General features: G+C 41.6%; 1 protein-coding gene across 1 annotated transcript in view; it reads left to right on the top strand.

The window, feature by feature from the left end:
• LOC137378345 (E3 ubiquitin-protein ligase Itchy-like) overlaps window positions 1-16329 on the top strand; it is a 123493-nt gene extending 107164 nt beyond the window's left edge. Inside the window, exons 23-24 of the mRNA XM_068048607.1 lie at window positions 6795-6867; window positions 8589-16329. Coding sequence (XP_067904708.1) covers window positions 6795-6867; window positions 8589-8688 — 173 coding nt within the window. The 3' untranslated portion in view covers window positions 8689-16329. The remainder of the gene's footprint in view (window positions 1-6794; window positions 6868-8588) is intronic.
• The last annotated feature ends 531 nt before the right edge of the window (window positions 16330-16860 follow it).

The following is a 16860-nucleotide window of genomic DNA, read 5'->3' as shown; positions in this document are numbered from 1 at the left end:
TCCAGCGTTCCAGACGACTACATCTGCAGGAAGTGTACCCAGTTGCAGCTCCTCACAGACCGCATGGATCAGTTGGAGCGGCAACTGGATGCACTTAGGAGCATGCAAGTGGCAGAAAGTGTCATAGACAGGAGTTTTAGAGAAGTGGTTACACCCAAGGTGCAGGCAGATAGATGGGTGACCGCTAGAAGGGGCAGGCAGTCAGTGCAGGAATCCCCTGTGGCTATCCCCCTCTCTAACAAGTATACCGTTTTGGATACTGTTGAGGGGGGATGGCCTATCAGGGGAAAACAGCAGCAGCCAGAGCAGTGGCACCACGGCTGGCACTGTTGTTCAGCAGGGAGGGACAAAGCGCAGAAGAGCAATAGTTATAGGGGACTCTATAGTCAGGGGCACAGATAGGCGCTTCTGTGGATGTGAAAGAGACTCCAGCATGGTATGTTGCCTCCCTGGTGCCAGGGTCAAGGATGCCTCTGAACGGACAGGGGGCATTCTGAAGGGGGAGGGTGAACAGCCAGAGGTTGTGGTACACATCGGTACCAACGACATAGGCAGGAAGAGTTATGAGGTCCTGCAGGGGGAGTTTAGGGAGTTAGGTAGAAAGTTAAAAAACAGGACCTCTAGGGTTGTAATCTCTGGATTACTCCCTGTGCCACGTGCCTGTGAGGCTAGAAATAGAAAGATAGTGCAGCTAAACACGTGGCTGAACAGCTGGTGTAGAAGGGAGGGTTTCAGATATGTTTAGTTTAGTTTAGTTTAGAGATACAGCACTGAAACAGGCCCTTCGGCCCACCGAGTCTGTGCCGACCATCAACCACCCATTTATACTAATCCTACACTAATTCCATATTCCTACCACTTCCCCACCTGTCCCTATATTTCCCTACCACCTACCTATACTAGGGGCAATTGCTAATGGCCAATTTACCTATCAACCTGCAAGTCTTTGGCATGTGGGAGGAAACCCACGCAGACACAGGGAGAACTTGCAAACTCCACACAGGCAGTACCCAGAATTGAACCCGGATCGCTGGAGCTGTGAGGCTGCGGTGCTAACCACTGCGCCACTGTGCCACCCTTCCTCAACATTTTTAGGCCACATTTCTGTTATCTGGGCCATTGGGATCTCTTCAGGGACAGATGGGACCTGTACAAAAAGGACGGGTTGCATCTAAACTGGAGGGGCACAAATATCCTAACTGCAAGGTTTGTTCGTGTCACTCAGGAGGGTTTAAACTAGTGTGGCGGGGGGTGGGAACCAAACCAGAGCAGTAGGTCAGCAAGTGAAATAAATGAAGGGGAACTAGTAAATAAGGCCAGTAAGACTAAGAGGAAGAACAGGCAAGGAGATGTTGCGGAGAACAGCGTGACTGGTGGTCTGAAGTGCATTTGTTTCAATGCAAGAAGTATAACAGGTAATGCAGATGAACCTAGAGCTTGGATTAGTACTTGGAACTATGATGTTGCTATTACAGAGACTTCGTTGAGGGAAGGACAGGATTGGCAGCTAAATGTTCCAGGATTTAGAAGCTTCAGGCGGGATAGAGGGGGATGTAAAAGGGGTGGGGGAGTTGCATTACTGGTGAAGGAGAATATCACATCTGTACTGCGGGAGGACACCTCGGAGGGGTCATGCAGCAAGGCAATATGGGTGGAGCTCAGGAATAGGAAGGGTGCAGTCACGATGTTGGGGGTTTACTACAGGCCTCCCAACAGCCTGCGGGAGGTAGATGAGCAGATATGTAGACAGATTTTGGAAAGATGTAAAGATGACAGGGTTGTAGTGGTGGGTGATTTTAACTTCCCCTATATTGACTGGGACTCACTCAGTGCTAGGGGCTTGGATGGGGCAGAATTTGTAAGGAGCATCCAGGAGGGCTTCTTGAAACAATACGTAGATAGTCCAACTAGGGATGGGACCGTACTGGATCTGGTATTAGGGAATGAGCCCGGCCAGGTGGTCGAAGTTTCAGTAGGGGAGCATTTCGGGAACAGTGACCATAATTCCATAAGTTTTAAGGTACTTGTGGATAAGGAGAAGAGTAGTCCTCGGGTGAAGGTGCTAAATTGGGGGAAGGCTAATTATAACAATATTAGGCAGGAACTGAAGAATTTAGATTGGGGGCAGCTGTTTGAGGGTAAATCAACATCTGACATGTGGGAGTCTTTCAAACGTCAGTTGATTAGAATCCAGGACCAGCATGTTCCTGTGAGGAAGAAGAATAAGTTTGGCAAGTTTCGGGAACCTTGGATAACGAGGGATATTGTGAGCCTCGTCAAAAAGAAAAAGGAAGCATTCGTAAGGGCCGGAAGGCTTAGAACAGACTAATCCCTTGATGAATATAAAGACAGTAGGAAGGAACTTAAGCAAGGAGTCAGGAGGGCTAAAAGGGGTTGTGAGATATCATTGGCAAACAGGATTAAGGAAAATCCCAAGGCTTTTTATACATATATAAAGATCAAGAGGGTAACCAGGGAAAGGGTTGGCCCACTCAAGGACAGAGAAGGGAATCTATGTGTGGAGCCAGAGGAAATGGGCGAGGTACTAAATGAGTACTTTGCATCAGTATTCACTAAGGAGAAGGACTTGGTGGATGATGAGCCTAGGGAAGGGAGTGTAGATAGTCTCAGTCATCTCATTATCAAAAAGGAGGTGGTGTTGGGTGTCTTGCAAAGCATTAAGGTAGATAAGTCCCCAGGGCCTGATGGGATCTACCCCAGAATACTGAGGGAGGCAAGGGAAGAATTTGCTGGGGCCTTGACAGAAATCTTTGCATCCTCATTGGCTACAGGTGAGGTCCCAGAGGACTGGAGAATAGCCAATGTTGTGCCTTTGTTTAAGAAGGGTAGTAAGGATAATCCAGGAAATTATAGGCCGGTGAGCCTTACGTCAGTGGTACGGAAATTGTTAGAGAGGATTCTTCGGGACAGGATTTACTCCCATTTGGAAACAAATGGACTTATTAGCGAGAGGCAGCATGGTTTTGTGAAGGGGAGGTCGTGTCTCATTAATTTGATTGAGTTTTTTGAGGAAGTGACAAAGATGATTGATGAAGGAAGGGCAGTGGATGTTATCTATATGGACTTCAGTAAAGCCTTTGACAAGGTCCCTCATGACAGACTGATACAAAAGGTGAAGTCACATGGGATCAGAGGGGAGCTGGCAAGGTAGATACAGAACTGGCTCGGTCATAGAAGAGAGAGGGTAGCAGTGGAAGGGTGTTTTTCTGAATGGAGGGATGTGACTAGAGGTGTTCCGCAGGGATCAGTGCTGGGACCTTTGCTCTTTGTAGTATATGTAAATGATTTGGAGGAAAATGTAGCTGGTCTGATTAGTAAGTTTGCGGACGACACAAAGGTTGGTAGAGTTGCGGACAGTGATGAGGATTGTCAGAGGATACAGCAGGATATAGATCGGTTGGAGACTTGGGCGGAGAAATGGCAGATGGAGTTTAATTCGGACAAATGTGAGGTAATACATTTTGGAAGGTCTAATGCAGGTGGGAAGTATACAGTAAATGGCAGAACCCTTAGGATTATTGACAGGCAGAGAGATCTGGGCGTACAGGTCCACAGGTCACTGAAAGTGGCAACGCAGTGGATAAGGTAGTCAAGAAAGCATACGGCATGCTTGCCTTCATCGGTCAGGGCATAGAGTATAAAAATAGGCAAGTCATGCTGCAGCTGTACAGAACTTTAGTTAGGCCACACTTAGAATATTGCATGCAATTCTGGTCGCCACACTACCAGAAGGACGTGGAGGCTTTGGAGAGGGTACAGAAGAGGTTTACCAGGATGTTGCCTGGTCTGGAGGGCATTAGCTATGAGGAGAGGTTGGATAAACTCGGATTGTTTTCACTGGAACGACGGAGGTGGAGGGGCGACATGATAGAGACTTACAAAGTTATAAGCGGCATGGACAGAGTGGATAGTCAGAAGCTTTTTCCCAGGGTGGAAGAGTCAGTTACTAGGGGACATAGGTTTAAGGTGAGAGAGGCAAAATTTAGAGGGGATGTGCGAGGCAAGTTCTTTACACAGAGGATGGTGAGTGCCTGGAACTTGTTGCTGGGGGAGGTGGTGGAAGCAGGTACCATAGAGACGTTTAAGAGGCATCTTGACAAATACATGAATAGGATGGGAATAGAGGGATACGGACCCCGGAAGTGCAGAAGGTTTTAGTTTAGGCAGGCATCAAGATCGGTGTAGGTTTGGAGGGCCGAATGGCCTGTTCCTGTGCTGTACTGTTCTTTGTCATCCCCCTTGCTTCCTTAACTCACAGTTAATGTTTATCCAATAATTCAAATTAAACAATGTAAATACAGCAAATTGGGAATTTAGTGTTTTAACGAAAATTGTAATTAACCAATTTTAAATTCAGACAGGAGGCTTTTAATTAAGCAGTTTGATGCTGTGATGAGACAGATAGATGGGGCTAATGCTCTTGTCCTCTGTCATGATCATATAAGAAAGAATTGCATGTCTTTTTTGATATGTCATAAATTACTTTTAATCAACTCATTTTGAGATTTTGCAGAAAATGTGATCTTTGATCAACCTTTTTAAAAATATATTTACTAAGGGAAAAGCATATATCAGATTGTGTTTATAAGCAGTCAGTAATTCTGCAATGAATATGTTGCTTCTGAACTTTAGAACCATTATGAATTCCATTAAGGATATCTTTGTGGGAAGCAAATTGTGTGATGACGTTACTCTCCTTGATGAGTGCAGCTCCAACAATACTTGAAGCTCAACACCATCCATGACAAAGCAGCCTGTTCGGGACTTCATCTGTCATCTTAAACGTTCACTCCTCCACCACTGGCACACCGCACCTTCAGTATGTATCAGCTACAAGGTGCACTGTGGCAACTCGCCAAGGTTTCTTTGAATGCACCTCCCAAACCTGCAGTCTCTGCCCCATAGAAAGTCAAGGGCAGCAAACGCATGGGAATACCACCAGTTCCACATTCCCTTCCAAGTCACACACCATCCTGACTTGGAAATATTTTGCCATTCCTTTATCATTGCTAAGTTAAAATCCTGGATCTCCCTAACAGCACTGTGGGGCTACCTTGGCCACATGAACAGCAGTAGGTCAAGAAAGCGGCTCACCACTGCCTTCTTGAGGGGAATTAGGCATGGGTAGTAATGCTGGACTTGCCAGCAATGCCCACATCCCATGTACAAATTTTTTTTTTTTTTAAGTGTTTGTGCACTGAAATACTGACTTGTAAAACTAATTTACAGGACTTGTTTAGATCGTAACCAATATAAGTGACTTTTGCTGCATGAACAGATTTTGTTTGTAAAATGAGCGTTTTCTTCAGGAGTTACTATCAATGTTGCATCTTTTATTCAAAAAACAAGTATTAAATTTGTCAAATGAGAAAAGCAGTCGAGTGCCCTAGCAGTAAAATGTGCATTCACAGTGTGCTAGTTCTTAAATAGCACAAATTATTCTTAAGTTGTGCCAAAGCAGACACAGACATTAAACTTTTGGCTTCATGCCTTTCCTCATTTGCATGTCTTTGTTCATTACATTGTAACTGCCTCTGGATTAATTTCCACAAGCTTGTCTATCAATTTCTTTCACAAGGGAACATGGAGGGAGAGAATCTTTGACAGCTTTGCTTGCTTTAATGGTTTCAGATAAATGGAGCATGTGAATTTTAGGTGGTGGAAAAGTGGGGCCACCGACAGATTTTTTTTTTTCTTTTTCCTACCCATTTTATCACCTTACCCATGCTGTCCCCTCAAGGCATTGATTTCAGTTGCCATTCTGCAGTTCCTTGGGTGCCAAGTGTCCTCCAGTCAGTCAACCTATGTGGTTGTTTCTCATCTTTAGGCCTTGATGGTGAGTCTCAGCAGGATCATCCTTACCTGATACCCATTTCAAGTATGAGTTGTTGGATAATAAACACTTTTTTTTTTAACACATGCTGACACTATATGTAGGCTGAAAGCAGTTGTAGCGTCCAGTTGCTGCTCCAGCTTAAATTGGTTACCTTTACACAGATTGAGATCAAACCTGAGAATTGGCTTTGGTACTATCTTAACCAGCTTGGTCAATTGGGGAGACTCACTTGAGTGAGGACAGTTTGGAAGCACAAAATGTTTTTGTGCTTTCTTACTCTCTAAAATCTGGCTTTCTGTTTTCTATAAACATTCTGTAAACAGTCACTGCTTTAATCCATGCCTTTGTTACCTCTAGATTTGACTGTTCTAACGCACACTAGCTGACTTCCCTAATTCTACCCTGCACAAACTTGAGGTCATTCACAACTCTGCTATCTGTATCCTTAATGGTACTGTCCAGCTCACCCATCTCCCCTGTGCTAACTGACCTACATTGGCTCCTGGTTAAGCAAGGCCTCAATTTTAAAATTCTCATACTTGTTATCGTATCCACGTATGGCCTCATCCCTCCCTATCTGTATAATCTCCTCCCAGCCTTACAACCCCGTAAGATCTCTGCGCTCCACCAATTCTGGCCTCTTGAGCATTCCCAATTTTAATTGCTCCATCATTGGCAGCTGTGCCTTCAGCTGACAAGACCCTAAGCTTTGGAATTCTTAAACCTCTCTGACTCTCTCCTCTTTTAAGAAACTCCTTCAAGGCTTTGGACATCTGGCCTAATATCTCCTTATGTGGTTCAGTGTCAAATTTTTGTTAGCATTTGTAAAGTGCTTTGGGATGTTTTGTTATGTTAAAGACACTATATAAATACAAGTTATTTTTGTTAATCGCTGAAATGTAAAGTATCAACTGGCAATCTTTGTGTTTTGATATAGGGAGCAATGGTCCCCAGAAGTTCTGCGTTGAAAAAGTAGGGAAGGAAAACTGGTTGCCAAGAAGCCATACCTGGTGAGTTGAGCATTTTAAGAAAATACCTTTCATTTTTTTGATGGTACAAATACAACATGCTGTTCTTCGCATTGCCCAACCTCTTACCTTTAAGCATTTGTGCTCAGTATTGGCAAATGAAACACTTTTTATTTGTTTTCCAGATTTGGAGAACATTCATGAGTGCAGTATATAATTCTTTTTGCTCTGACCTACTCATAACCACTGTTGTTGCCACTTCCTACAGCTGTATCTTTATAACATTTCTGATACGAAATCATTTCAGCCCAAAGCAGCTTCCCAAACTGAATACAGACCTCATCCTTTCAGAAAGACGTTACTTGATCACTGCACCCAACTGTTTCTTAAATGATTCCAGGTTTTTTTTTGCCTCCACTACTCTTCCTGGAATGCCATTCCATGTGCTCACCACTCTGTATGAGAAGAACTTGTTGCCATCTGTCCTAAATTTGCCATATACTAGTCTGAACATGCATTCAGTTGTCGTACTGTCGTAGCTTATTTTGAAGTACCGGTCTAGATTTACTACTTCTATACTGTTTGTTATCTTGTGCAGCTCAATGTGGTCCTTCTCAGTCACCTCCTTTCAAAGTGGGAAAACCCAAGGGAGAGATTTTCTTCAACACCTGGATGTAAAGGATTTATCCCGAATTCACATACAAAGCTTCTCATAATATTTTGTCTATTTAAGATTAATGAGTGTTTTGTCTCCTATTTTATAAAAGGGAGAAAAGAAAAGATTTTTTGTAGAAAACACAACCAACTCTTTTATAATCTTGAGAACAACATTAGTCAGTTTCCAATCTAACTCCAATTTTTATTGGGTCAGTCATGGTCACTGGGGATAAATTCCAGGCCGCCATAGGAATTTTTGTTTTGAGCCCTTTTAACCTTCCATTTAATTTATGTCAAACTTGCTACTTGGATTATCGCTATTCCTTGAGTATGTATAGTTTAAGTCTTGGGCGAAATAATTTATTATAATACCTACTTAGTGCTTTTCCTCCATTTTGCCTTCATTCCTGTGAAGCAAGCACCAGGAATGTCAAATGTCCTTGAATGATCAGGTGCTTTTACACTATAGGAGAGCAGTTGATGGTAGACACACAGTACTTCCTGCATTTGCTGCAGTCCATATTGTAAACATTCTGGGAAATGTCAGTCTATGAACATGCTGCCTGGTTAAGTAACTTAAGTAAGTCATTTAGAATGAGGGTCTCTATTGTAGAGCAGAGTTCAACATGCCCATGAATAGCAACTACTGACTCCAAATATTAAAGAGGGAAGAGCAATGTCTGACAATTGCTTTCCCAAAACATAATCAATGATGCAATGTTGTGTGAGAACACCTATCGTGAGCTTGAGAAGCTTCCTCTTGCACACAAACTCATGATCTCTCGTGTACTCTCTTCTGTAAGTCAGACTGAGTGGGACAGCAGAAAGGTGCTTCTCTCTGTCTCGGAGAAAAATCTGAATGCAAGTCAGGGAGTGGTGCTTGTGTCAGAGAGCAGTTGAACCCAAGGAAACAGAAATAAAATAGCTTTGGGGAAGAAAGGAAGAGGATTCTTCTGTAGAAAATAAAGCCAGCTCTTTTGTAATCCTGACCTGTAAATTATAGCTGGAGTCACTGGCAGGTGAGTATCTTAATGAGTAATTGAACTGAATCTCTAGTAATACTGTCATGGTTCTGATTTTTTTTTAATATATATCTTTCCCTATAGTTTTAATCGTCTGGACCTGCCACCATACAAGAGCTTTGAGCAACTGAAGGAAAAGCTGTTATTTGCAATCGAAGAAACTGAAGGTTTTGGGCAAGAGTAACTCCTGTATGATCTTGTCAGAAAAGAGTATTGTGCTGTTATTTAAGGGGTTATGTAAAGGAGGAATGCATTTCATTTCTTGTGCTTTACTTTCCAGTAGACATCTGTTTATCCAGACATGTCAGGACAGTCTATTTGTGTTGGAAACCCTGTGGGAAATAGCTGAAAAGCTTTTGTCTTGGCTTTGTCACTCTGTATTTACAAGCTGAAGATCCTAATATAATGAAGAAATTGTACATGTTTAAATAGAATTAATGTGCTGTGATAAACAGTTTAAAACTGTAGTGTGTTCATTTGTGTTGTATGTGAAGGAGCAGCCACGCTGATCCCCACTTACCTGTCGGAATACAATTGTCGGTTGTCGATAGTTTAAAAAGATGGCAGGAGATGGCTTCCTGGAATTAATAACATCTTACAATTGATGCTGAAACAGAGCTGGAAAACTTGACTTGTCAATTAACCAGGCGCATGTTCCATTGATGAGCTAAGAAACAAACCAAGATTGTGTATATCCACCACCCCCCCACCCCAATCCTTTTTTTTTCCCTTTTACTTTCTGCTTGTACCACATTCTTAGTGTTCTTGTGGCTCATTACAGTGCTGTCCTTCTCCCACCCCCACCCCCCCGCCATTCAATCCCCATCTTTTCCAAAAGATGTATTCATATTTCATTTTAAAATTAATTTAGGTTTCTTTTGTTTTAAACTTTAAGCAAGCGCAGCAAGATTGAGGGAGCCCTTACCATATGACAAATTCCTATTGAAACATTTTTTCCAGCACTGTTGATACTTGAAAGCGAGGTGCGGGCTACTGTTTGGTGAACAGATGTCTACCATTGCATCTTTTATTGATTTTTTTAAAAACTGTCTCTGTAGAACACCTTGTACCAGTAGTGCTTATAATCCCAGATAGAATCTTCCTCCTCTGTATAAAAGGTAGCTAGAAAACAGAGGCTTTTGCCCTATATTTTTAAAGGAATGAGAAAAATAGATCAATCATAGCTCTAGTTTTATAGAGCTTGATTGGGAAATATTTTTGTGGTGTGTGTGCTAACACCTCTGATTCAGGAAGGGCTGCTGTATAATAATGTCATCTTCGGTTAGAGGTTGAACTTTTATCATTTGCTGTCTTTTTTTGCTAGTGCAACTTTGCAGATAACTATGAGGGCATTTTAAAGTGACACATCCCCACATTCAGTTTGGGCAAGTAGCACTCCAGGCCGCATTGGCTTGACCTTTTTTTATTTTGTATCTCATTAGTTTATGGGTTTTTAAACTATCAACAGTGTACAGCGCTTTGTAAGTGAGATAGGTATAAGTTTCTGAAAGGGGGGGGGGGGCGCAGTGGTTAGCACCGCAGCCTCACAGCTCCAGCGACCCGGGTTCAATTCTGGGTACTGTCTGTGTGGAGTTTGCAAGTTCTCCCTGTGTCTGCGTGGGTTTCCTCCGGGTGCCCCGGTTTCCTCCCACATGCCAAAGACTTGGAGGTTGATAGGTAAATTGGCCATTATAAATTGCCCCTAGTATAGGTAGGTGGTAGGGAAATATAGGGACAGGTGGGGATGTGGTAGGAATATGGAATTAGTGTAGGATTAGTATAAATGGGTGGTTGATGGTCGGCACAGACTCGGTGGGCCGAAGGGCCTGTTTCAGTGCTGTATCTCTAAATAAAAAATAAATAAATAAAGATCATGCTCAAACAATAGTAACGTTCACAGGTAACTTTTCAGTGCCTAAGTACTCACAAGGTTATCTGTACGACCAGGACTAGCTCTACAGCATTTGTATATAATTCTCTTTTACCCATAAATGTTTGCATTATATATCCATTTGTGAAAAAGTTTCTACTTTCTAAAACCCGCCTACCCCAATCCCTGGAGGATGAGCTTTAAGATGGCCCTGAACAATTTGTATGGAGACACTTTGATTCGACTGACGTTCCCCTATCACTCCCACAATTTTTAGTGTCTCATCCCTATTCTAATTTAGAACATCTAACATCTAGTGTTCATCAATTACAATCCTAACAAAAGATTTAAGTGAATTTCATTTAGATGGTTTTTAAGTTTCTGTGTAAGAGGACAAAATTATAACTTAGCTGGGATAACACATTCCCAGAATCATCTCCAGCTCTTTGGGATACAGATTATATGTGTATTCCCAAATTCTATTTATAATCTAACTTGGGTTATATAATTTCAGCTGGGACCAGTAAGGATATAAGGTAAGACCTCAGCCAAGGTTACTGTTTCTGATTGCCATTCTGATAGTGTAATCCTGTTGAAAAGTCTATGCATGTGCGTTTGAGTGAGGATAAAATTAAGCTTGGCTGTGATGCCCCCACAGGTGAAATTTCTGCAAATGCACACTATCTAGGCCCACATATCCATTGCTGCTTAGGACATTTGATGCCCATGGGACTATACCCCAGGATACATTTGATGGATTGAGGAAAGAAGGAAGAGAAAATAATGTCGTGGCAGTGGTGTGAAGGAATACACCAGGCGACGATCAGTTTCTCCAGTGTTAGCTGAATGGACCTCCCTGATTGTTGGGAGAGCTTTTGTACACATTAGTTTGAGAAGTTGAATGCAACTCCCAATGATTCTTTAAGTTTGCCTACTGTTGTAGTTTGAGAAGATCTGGCCTTTTGCAATTTAAAAGTAGTAAGAAAATTCTGAGTGCAGTTTACTTCCCACCTATTTATAATCTCTCTGGCCTGAGTTTTTGGATGAACACCTGCTTTGAATTCAGCATTTAAATTGCTCCATCAGCATCTACTCTAAAATAGTGTATACCCTTTCTACAGTTTAGTGGGCTCAACCCCCTCTTACCTCCATTCTCCACCACCAGCCAGCTCTCTTCTCCCCCCCCCCCCCCCCCCCCCCACCCAAACCTTCCAAATGGTTGTATACAAAGGTATTGTGGTATAGCACTGAACCACACAAACCAGATGTTGCTGGCTGTAATATCTGGTTTGTGTTGGCTGTTAATCTCAATGAGGGGTAGTAGTTATATTTAGCAATTGCCTAAGAACTCTGGGGTAGAAGGGGAAATTCTCCTGGGTTCCTGCTCTTGAATAGTATCCTGAGAGTCATGCTGGAAAGTGTGTGGAGATTTATTGAGAACGGGACTCGTTTTGTTTTGATGTACTCCATACTTGAATTGTCCCTGGGCGCCTGCTGTCTAAGCTGATAGGTAAAGCAACTGCTTGGGTGTGGACTGAAGCTAGTGGAGCTACTGCAGCAAGAATCAGCACTTCCAGGACAATGTGAAAACATTGGGATGCAGGCAGTGGGGAAGTTCAGTTGTCTTACTTTTAACAAAACCAATTCTTAAGCTGTAATATATTTTCACAATTTATCAATAGTTATAAATTATGTATCTAGCGCATCAAAGGTTTTTGTTAAAACCTGACATTTTAGTAAGTTTTGACTTCAGTTTGCAATTGTAAGTAATCATCGAGTTTCCAGCTTTAACCATGGTGTTTGAGCATCCCAGTGGCTCTCTTGATAAATGCACGTTCCTGTTTAATGAAGTATGAAGAGTGCGAAATTCCAGGATGGTTGATCCATGTTGACATGTAGTAGTTGGCCTCTGGCCCCATACTAAGGATGGAAAATTCAGTCCAAGTTTCTGATCGTTAATCCATTAAAATCCCATAAAATGCACACATGGACTTTGGATGAAAACAAGATCAGAATCTCCTCCATCTCACTTGTATAGAAATTATGGCCACTTTGTCAAGATACTGGAGGCCTGTGGAACCATACCCCAGCATGAGTTAGCACCTGGAGTTAGCATTTTTATCTTTAAAGCTAGGCAAACTGTGAGGCCTGCTTAAACAAACTGTGAGGCCTGTTTAAACAAATTGAAAATTAAAGAGCTTATTACTGTTCTGGAAGTGGGAAGAATAGATAAGACTGGCTTGCAGTAAGGGTCCTCAAGTTTTTGTCCTTCCTAACCTGCATCAAAGTTGTCTTAGTTTTGGGGTGTCTCGCTCTTAGTCTCTTGGTATCAAGCAAACAGGGTCTCCCCTCATACAGATTTCTCAGTTATTTGGTTTGGTGAGCATAGATTTCAGTGCACGACTGCTACCTGACTGTCTAGTGGCAGTGTTTCTTAAGTTTTGTTTTGCACTCCATCTTTGCATCTGTTTTAATGAGGTGCGAGTCAGCTTGCTTTTATGTGAGACCTTTAGCAAAGAGAATATTTTTAGGGTTAGGAGATGGAATTCTTTGGGGTAACTAAATATGGCACAGCCCTTTTAAGGCCAGTTTTGTTCCAGTTTAGTTCTAATTAACATTTAATAATCCCTTTAATCGTGTGTAATCTGCGTCACAATGGTTGGGATACTTGCAACACAAAAAATATATATATTAACCTCCCATTAAATGTGAATTAAACAATTGCAGGAAGTTTTTTGAATACTTTTGCTGTGTTACCCAACACTTCCCACTTTATTTTTCCTCTATCCCTTGCCAGCTACTTGTTACAAATACAGTTTCCTCCACTTAGCAGAGGACAGCAGTCTTGGCTGCAGATTCCTCTGGAGCCCATCTGATCAACAAGCGGAAGCAAGAGGGTAAAGGGCTTTGTTCCAGTCCTGTTTGCCTGTCTCCCTCCTCACTTCTCCTCCCTGCTTCCTTTGGAAAGAAAAGTGCAACATCCATACTTGTTTATGATTTTTTTCTGTTGACCAGCCACAAACTGAATGTTAAATCTCAATAATGTAACACACAGGTAGGCACAATCAAATAGTTCATGCCGTGGGGACTTGAACCCCAAACCTTTAATTCAAGAGTAGACGATTTATTGCTTGTGTTAACTAAGCAGTTTCAGTTATCAAAACTAGGTGTTTCCTCTTTTAGCCTAACCAGGTGACTGCATAAAATTCCATTCATTTCCATAGGATAATTTATTGATATGTGTTCACCCTGTAGGGCTCAATAATCAATTTACTATAAGACATTGCAGCTTATCTGTATATTTTTGAATTGTGGAGCAGGGTGTTCTGATGTTGCTATTGAAATGCTGTTCATGAAATAGGCTGTGTTTTGGTTTAAACTTTATGCCAGTAAGAGGCAGTACTTTAATTGATCTTGATTGTCACTAGGGGTTCAGACCCATTTGCACCATTTTAATTCCTCTAACCAGTCCTTACAAATGTTGTTTTCTAAATAGAGCCAAGACTGAGATAATGCAGGAAACTAATTGAATTATGACCACAAAGGATTCATTTCCCAGATGCCTCCTGCAAAATTGCTTTCTGACGATATTACCACTCCTTGTTTAATCTGTACCCAATGCACGTAAAGCTTAGAATATTGGGGATTATGAGTGGAGCTGGGCTTCTTCAGTTTTGTTAGTCGGGGGAAGCAGGTTTCCGTCAGCTTTATTGACTCATACCTTAATCGAGCACAGCAAAAACTTTGTACATTCCATCAGAATTAATTAAATTGTAATCCATTTTCAACTGGCACACCTGAAGCATATTTTTTCCCATTTTAATGAGTTTGTCTACATGGGCATATGATATTGCGTTTAAGGAGTATGTTTATGCTTTTGCCCCTACTAACTAATAGGGTAATGACTTGTAAATGCATGTGATTGCAGTTTTTACTCCCATAAACTCAAATGGCAATTTGTAAAGAGATAGATGATACAGCTCTCAATGACTCAGTTGGTGAAGGCGGCACGTAACTAAATCATAGAGACCTGAATGCTGCCTTTTTGACTCCTGGTATGTGCCGGGTTTGCTGACCTTAGCTGGGTGACCGCATGTGCTGCTATAACTGGCCTGTGTACCCTGGCCCTAGGGAAAAGGAAAATCACCCCAAGATGCTAAAACGTGATTGCTATCCAGTAAGCGCTGCTGAAAGTGCATTTGTGTGAAAATCGATGGGGACTGGGTCCCTGTTGGGCAATGTGCTGGAGGGGCGTGGAACTGTACTTTGTTGGGAGTCAACATCTTCAAGAGGAGAAAGGGTGAAAATTTACGGCAACAGCAGCAATGTACTGGATCTGGAGTTTACAGTAAGTCTTTGTGTCAATTCATGAGGGGAGAAAAGAAGAGAAACACTACTTTGTTCAGGAACTAACTGGAATCTGAAGCCATGGGCGCTGCACTTTGTTTAGAGTTATGTACAATTAATTTATCCACTGTGATATTAAGAGGAAACCAGATGCTCATCCTATCTGCTTGATGCTTTGACATCTGATGATGATTTGAAGTGATTTTTGGGCAAGATAAAGATGAGACGTAGCTAATTATCCAATGGTAATGGCTTTCATTTTTTAAAACTTCTGATTTTCACTTTTTGAAGCTTGCTAATCTTTCTCTTCTTTCCCAGAAGGTGGGTGAATGGGAAGGAGGCAACTGATGTGTTTCCTGTTTCCTTCTCCCTCGCTATAATTCCCACTGTACTAAAATCAGAAAATTTAGGCAAAATGGCATCAAAAAGAATTTGGAAATTTGTTTATCTATAGCAGACGTCTTGCACCAATTTGTGCAGTCCTATTCCAGTTACCGAACATTGGTGAAAACTTCTGATCTTGTCTCAATGGGCCATCCACAGTACATCCACATTTGTACTGTGCTTTGTGCTGTTTATACTTCCTCCATTCTTTTTGTTGGTGTGCTAAGTAAAAATCCAACATCCGTCACCTTATCAGTGAATGCGTTGATATTGAAGTTTATGGTATTAACTCATAGCGTGTTGTAACCAAACATTTTGTATCTGTATAAAGGAACAGGACAACTTTTTCTTAGACGCCAGTGCTTTTAAAAAAAAACTAATTATTCCTTACCCGTCTTTAATTTACCTTGATTTTTAATGGTCTGGAGCACGTATGCAACTTCCCCCAATGCAGTCTTTAACTCACTTCTTGTCGGTGCAGAGGATAATCTTGTTTCTCTTTGCCAACCATCCCTAGCAAGTACTTTACCTGCTGCCCCCCATCTTCAGGGAGGCAGCTTAAGACTGGGAAACAGTTCGCATGCAGAAACCAAACAAATTGGCAGCCCAGCTCTCTTGGTTGAGTGCCGTGCTGCTTGTCCCCAGCATGTTGTTGAAATTTTCCTTCGTGTCCAACTTTGTTGTGGGGAAATATATTCTATTGCGACATTATGCCTATATGGTCTATTGTCATGTCATTTCAAACGCCCAGAAATCCATTGGATAATAGCTGCGTAGCATTCTTTCACTCGTGCCTTCCAAGTAAGTTACCCAATGTTATATAAAAGGCACTGATATTAATTTGATTTAAAATAAAATGTATGTAGTATTTTAAATAAGTGGCATTAGAAATGTTACCAAGTAAATTCTCTAGGAGGTTTGGATGTCATTTCTTGAAGATGCAACATACTTAAAGGAATCCAGGTAATTTCTCATCAGAACTTTTGGCTTTCTATATTGCGTCTAATTTCCACTGTATGATATCTTAAGGATTGTAAATCATGTTAATATTTCTGTGTTTAATCCTTTTGTAAAGCTGAATTTGATTGTTCCAGAAATGGGTTAAGGCTACTAAGGTAATTCTGGCCCCTTGGCACAAATTTCTTATCCTGTTTACCTATGTAAAAAATAGTTAACATTGTAAAAAAAAAAATAAAAAGCTGCTCTTTAAAACTGTACAGACAACAGCTGCCGAGTGTGATTGTTTTTGGGTCTAAGTATTCTTTCCCTGGTTCTATAAGACAAATGTGTTGGCGCTATTTTGGTGAGGCACAGATCTTCTTTCCAGTTCCATAACTCAGTAAAATTTAACTTCATTGAATGTACTATTTCCTCCCCGTTTTCACTAGGGAGGTGGTTGCATTTACAAGTGAGACTTTAACGGAGATTTGTCCAATTCAACAATCAATCCTTGCTCACAAAGTTGCTTGTTGAGAGCTGGCTGGTTCTTCAATGGAACCAGGTAGGAATTTTCTTGTCAAAGCTTTTACAATGCTTTTGAATAGTATGAATTCTTTAGTCCCATTTCCATGCATACTAAGCGCAGATCAGAACAGAAAAGTTGAGCTCAACTGTTTTTACTGATAAATAACAATGACTTGAATTTATATAGTGCCTTTAACATGGAATAATGTCCCGAGGCCCTTAACAGAGGCTCAATTGGACAAAAACTGAACACCAAGCTGACGGAGGAGATATTAGGAAAGGCAATCAAAA

The sequence above is a fragment of the Heterodontus francisci genome, chromosome 16 (genome assembly GCF_036365525.1).
Source record: "Heterodontus francisci isolate sHetFra1 chromosome 16, sHetFra1.hap1, whole genome shotgun sequence".
Lineage (NCBI taxonomy): Eukaryota > Metazoa > Chordata > Chondrichthyes > Heterodontiformes > Heterodontidae > Heterodontus > Heterodontus francisci.
Note: the sequence above shows the minus strand (reverse complement) of the source record. Positions and strands in the feature narration are given on the sequence as shown.